General features: G+C 51.4%; 1 protein-coding gene across 1 annotated transcript; it reads left to right on the top strand.

Moving 5' to 3' along the window:
* Positions 1 to 1,508: 1,508 nt before the first annotated feature.
* LOC130586682 (mast cell protease 1A-like) lies at positions 1,509 to 4,097 on the top strand. Its single transcript, XM_057387563.1, has 5 exons — positions 1,509 to 1,623; positions 2,026 to 2,179; positions 2,639 to 2,780; positions 2,897 to 3,151; positions 3,709 to 4,097. Exons 1-5 carry the CDS (start codon positions 1,569 to 1,571, stop codon positions 3,886 to 3,888), a joined length of 786 nt encoding a protein of 261 aa, XP_057243546.1. The 5' UTR covers positions 1,509 to 1,568; the 3' UTR covers positions 3,889 to 4,097.
* The last annotated feature ends 1,332 nt before the right edge of the window (positions 4,098 to 5,429 follow it).

Raw genomic sequence — 5,429 nt, 5'->3', positions numbered from 1 at the left:
AGTTTTAGTGTTGTACTAGAGAAATAAAAGAATACAGACACATGAAAATATAGCAACCAAAAATCCTAAGGCTCTGGGGGATTGCTGCTTGTGCTCTTTCATGGGAACTCCTCCTTTTCCACCCTTATCCCCTCTACCAARCAGGTTTGAGGAGGATCCCCACCACAAACCACAGTCCATTGTCATTTCAGAACGCAGGGTAAGGGCAATGYCAGTAGAGTCTGGTGGATTTATTTGTGGGCTTTCTCCAGACCACAGRCATCTAAAATTGGGAACATCCTGGAGTTTCACTAACTGGGCTGTTGCCTTGACCAGCCAGTTTTCAATAATGACACAGACACGGTTAAGGGGATAAAAAGGGTTTTACCTCGATATTTGGGATCCCAGGTGCACAACTCGATGGCAGAATGCACACCCGTGTACAGCACGGGTACAAGTTTTATAGGTTTCAGGAATTAGCAAATCTATCTAGGATTCCCCAATAAGAAACTTAACAAATGCAGTAATGTCCCCCAATTCTAATGAATCCCCTCCTGGATGAGGCCAGAGCCCAGTTTACGCAAGATGTTCTGGACAGAAGGCTTCACCCAAGGCTGGAGTTGAATTTAAGCTTCACCCAAGGCTGAGCTTGGGTTTGAGATAGCACAGGGCACACTGACTCCTTCCTGAGGATGTTTGGTCTCTCTGCCCAGCAGAAATCCTAAACTGAGCTGGAATATCAGCCACAGGAATTACAAACGTGGGCTAAGGGGTACAGGGGGATGCATAGAGGGTACAGAAAGTGTAAAAAGGAAAAGCAAAAATCATCAGGCATCAGGCTCATGACCACAGTAGGGTCAGCACAAGGTGGGTTTAGTCCCTTCCAGCTGCTGACACCGGAGCCAGAGCTCCCAGGGACGAGCTCAGAGAGGCCTCAGGCAGGGCTGCTCCCCTTCTCCTGCTAAGCCATGGTCTGAATTCCCAGCTGGAGCCCAGACTTTCTGATCACTCTGGACTTGTCAGATCACTCAGAACAGCAGTGCCTGAGGCTGGGGAGGCTCCCGTTGGCCTTGTYCCTTGGCTCCTGTCATTGGTGATTTCTGACACCCCAAGGACACCTCTGAGAGCAGTCAGCCCCTCTGAGAAGAACCAGGACCTTTGTCTGGCCCTGGCCAGCCCTCACCCTTCCTAGCAGAGAATAGGGGGAAAAAGAAGAAAAAGATAAAAAATCCAAAGGGAAGCAGCCCACATGTAGGGCCCAAGGGGGCTCTCTCCAAAGGTCTCCAAAGGATGGGAAATGCACCCCACACACCCACCGCTGCTCTCCCTGCTGCCTCTGTACTGGGCATGGTGGGGACTCTGAACAAGCCCAGATCTCTCCCAGTTTCTCAAGAATGTGACAAAAACACCCAGAATGTGTCATGAACCCCTCACCAAGCCACAGTCTGGAGGCTGAAAGCACAAAAGCAGCAAACGACACAAGCTGAGGTTTCCTGTGTCAGCTGCACACCACATGCAGAGGGGTTCTGTTCTGTACCTGTCCCTGCCTGGCCAAGAGCGGGTTGGGCTCCTCAGCTCAGTGCTGGAAGATGCTGCTTCTCCTTCTGCTCACAAGCGCTGCTGTCCTGCCCTGGGCTGGGGCTGGTGAGTGAACAGAGCTGGGATCAGACAGGGTGGGCACTGAGGAGGCCATCTCAGCCGAGGTTTCTGCCTTCCTTCTCTCCTATCTCTACTTTCCTGCTTTCCTCTCTCCTCTTAGCTCAGCTCAGACTCTGCCTGAAACCAGAGATGCCCTACAGGGACTCGAGCAGTGCCCTCTGATGGCATTTTGGCCACCCAGAGCTGGCTGTGGTCAGTCACCCCCACACAGTGCTGCTTGTCTCCCTCTCCACGGTGCAGCAGCAATGCTCTGGACAGCTCAGGAAGGAGAGCTGTTGGTGTCACCAATGTGTGACATTAGAGGATGAGCCTCTCCCTTCATGCAGCTCCACACCTGATGGGAAACAGCAGCATAAGTGATGTGGACATTTCCCATCTCTCTCCCAGGAAGGATCATTGGTGGAAGGGAAGTCAAGCCCCACTCCAGACCCTACATGGCTTATGTAAGAATTGAAACGGGCTCACAGTCTTACAGCTGTGGAGGGTTCCTGATTCGCCCAGATGCMGTGCTCACAGCAGCTCACTGTCTGGATAAAGAGGGGTAAGACCTTGTCTTTCTTGCACATGTGATTTTTGGGGKCTCACATAGCCCTGAAGGGCCTCAGTCCTGTCTGGGCTGAAAGAGCAGCCCGTGTCTCTTCAGGCAGAGCAGGGATCTCTGTGAGCTGAGCTGTCCCCTGTGAGCTGCAGGAACTGTCTGAGTGTCCTTGGGGACAGGAATACTCACAGTGCTCTCCATGGCCATGGTTCCTACCACGGCTCAGAGCCACTGCTGGAGAAGAGGGGTCAGTGTCTCCCCTTCCCGGGGTCCCTTTTTTCTTCAGACTGGGGTGGAGATTTTCTTCAGGTGAGGGAAGTTGGGCTGGGGAAGGAACCCAGGTTATAGAGGACAACTTGCAGGGATCTCAGCCATGGGGAGGTTTATCCCAGCATCACATCCCTCCAACCATCCGTGCTCCTGTGGCCAATGCAGCTGGCACATGTTGGTATTTCTGGGCAGGATCACRAATCTCAAGGTGATTTTGGGAGCCCACAACATCAGTGGCCAAGAACGGAGCCAGCAGAAGTTCCTTGTTAAACACCGGATCATCCATCCCGAATATTCCCGTTGTGACTTCAGAAACGACATCGCCCTGCTGCAGGTACAGCCCAGCACATCCTTCCTGCCCRAGGGAGCTGCCTCTGCTCACCCCCCAAAGCTGGGAACTCGTTCCCAATCCTCTGCCACCTCTAACCTCATGTTTTCTCTGCCTGACAGCTGAAACCAAAGGCCAAGATCAAGAAATATGTGAAAACGATCCCCTGGGCTGGGAGAAACGAACGTGTGAGAGCAGGAGCTGAATGTGAAGTGTCYGGCTGGGGCCGGACATCAATAACAGGGTGTCGAACTGATGTGATGATGGAGGTGAAACTGATGGTGCAAAGGGAGGCAGAATGTCAGCGGCGATTCCATGGCTACCAGCAGCAGTCTATGATCTGTGTTGGGGATGATGGTAAAAAGGGATCTTACCGTGTAAGTGTTGTTTTGTTGTTTTGGGCTGCAAGCCTGGGAGGGGGTTGGGACCAGACAGTCAGCTTGGTCCTCAGGGGAAAGTCAAAGGGCACCAGAATGAACCAGGACCTTCCTGATCATGAGCTGATGGTCCTCACAGAAGCTCTGAAGCTGATGTGCTCTCTGAATTGAGGTGCATTTTCCCAAGTGTTGGCATCATTTGCTTTTTACTTACTTGGGGATGTCCTACCCAGCCTAGCAAGTGCTCCAGTGTGTAAATTCTTTGTGATACCCTCGCTAGCATGGCTTGGATATTTCCCCATGTCTAAGTAGCTCTATGTTCTTTTTGAGCTTCTGAATCTCAAAGAGCCTTAGGCCTGGATTGTTTMATGGATGGGCTTAGAGGGGCAGAGAGGCAGCCACAAACCCTGCAGAGCTGGGGCTGGGGAGAGGGAGGGAGGGAGGTGTTGGAAGAGGAGGTTCTTCCCACAGAGGGAGGGGAGAGGAACCTTGTTCCTTAAGGCAGGGAGAGCTGTGCTGTGGCTTGTCTGACCCCTCTCACTCCTTTCATGACACAGGGTGATTCTGGTGGCCCTTTAGTCTGCAATAAGAAGGCTCATGGCATCGTCTCTCATGGACTTGAACGGAGCCTCTGCCCCGTGGTGTTTACCAGAATCTCCTATTTTGACCCCTGGATCCGTGAACAGCTGAGGAGATTCACGGTCCAAGAGCTGCCTGGCTCTCCATCCTCTGGCTGAAACGCTCAGTGCCCCTTTCCTGTTGGTGCTCAGAAGCCCCCAGGAGCTGAGCTGGAGTCCYCGTGGCACAGACACAGCATTTTGAGCTAAGCAAAGTCTCCTTGGCAAGGTAAAAATGCAGGTCCTAAATCCACACAATTCCCCATTTTCCCCTTTCTCCCACTGCTGCCCAGTGCTGCCTCCTCCTCTGCTTTGTGGCCATCAATAAAATCATGTTGCATCTTGCTTTGTGTGTGCAGCCTTCTTGGGGACTGGGTACAAACCCTGAGGGTGAGAAAGAGGGGGTGACACCCTTTGGGAGAGCCTGGGTGAGATTGAAGGTGGGATGTGCAGGACAGGTGGGATGTGCAGGACAGGTCTGTCCCCAAACGCTGCCAAGGCTCTGCCTTGTCTCCATCAGCCTCGTGCAGTCCAGCCAGCAGGTGATTCCAAAACCCAGCAGGTGATTCCTAAACCCAGCACTGGATCCAAAACCCAGCAGGTGGATCCAAAACCCAGCAGGTGATTCCAAAACCCAGCAGGTGGATCCAAACCCAGCAGGTGGATCCAAAACCCAGCAGGTGATTCAACAAATGTACAAAACACTAATCCAGCCTTCCAGAGGCAGCAGTATCTCTTCATCCAAGGGGAGATCATGTGGGTTTCCAGTACCAACTCTTAGGATGTTCACACYAAATTCCAGCCAGCCTGTTCACACCCTGCTCTCCTTTCAGTGGCCTTGAATGTCAGATGAAGCATTTCCTTTTCCCCTGTAAAATGCCTGTGGGTTGAACTGGACATTTTCTCCCACTGATCAGCTGATCAGGCCCGACTGGGCCAGGAGGTGCCCTTGGGGTGTGGTGATGGGATAGAAAATGTCAAATATCAAATATGCYGAAGGCAAAAGCAGCATTGGGATGTCAAAGTGGACCAGAAAACAATGAACTCAGTGGGCACTTCACAACCAGCAACCTTCCTGCCTGAAGGAAGCTAAATGTCATCCCATTGAGATGAAAAGTTTCATTCATGGTCAAAGGTATCATTTTGAATACTCTTACTGCCTCTTCTTCTTTAAAGTGAGTGCAGGTTTTAGTGAGAACCTCTAGGTGGAGAGACAGTGTGAAAAACCACAAGAAAAAACTGAGAAAACCACCAACCAACCTATCTSAGCATTGTTTCTCACACTTTACTTTGCCTCCCTCCTCACCGCCATGCAGCATTTTGCCCTTTTACAATTATTTTTTTTTTTTGAGAAGCACCATCGTTTTCATAGGTCAGCTTAACCCTGGTCTGAGGTGGGTCTCTGGAACTTTCTGTGTCTGGTAGAGGAGCACAAAGGCAGCCCCTGATCTTGTTCTCACAGAGGTCACCCTGCAGAACACAACATCCCTGAAAAACCCCAAAATCCCTGCTGAACACCAGATCCCTGAAAAACACCAGATCCCTGAAAAACCCCAAATCCCTGCAGAACACTACATCCCTGTTCAGCACCACATCCCTGCTCAGCACCACATGACTGTTGAACACATCCCTGAAAAACACCAAATCCCTGAAAAACACCA

The sequence above is a fragment of the Malurus melanocephalus genome, unplaced genomic scaffold (genome assembly GCF_030028575.1).
Source record: "Malurus melanocephalus ecotype Western Australia unplaced genomic scaffold, MMel_1.1 scaffold_1253, whole genome shotgun sequence".
In the NCBI taxonomy this organism is placed as follows: Eukaryota; Metazoa; Chordata; class Aves; order Passeriformes; family Maluridae; genus Malurus; species Malurus melanocephalus.
The sequence above is the reverse complement of the archived record's forward strand: the minus strand, read 5'-3'. Positions and strand labels throughout refer to the sequence as shown.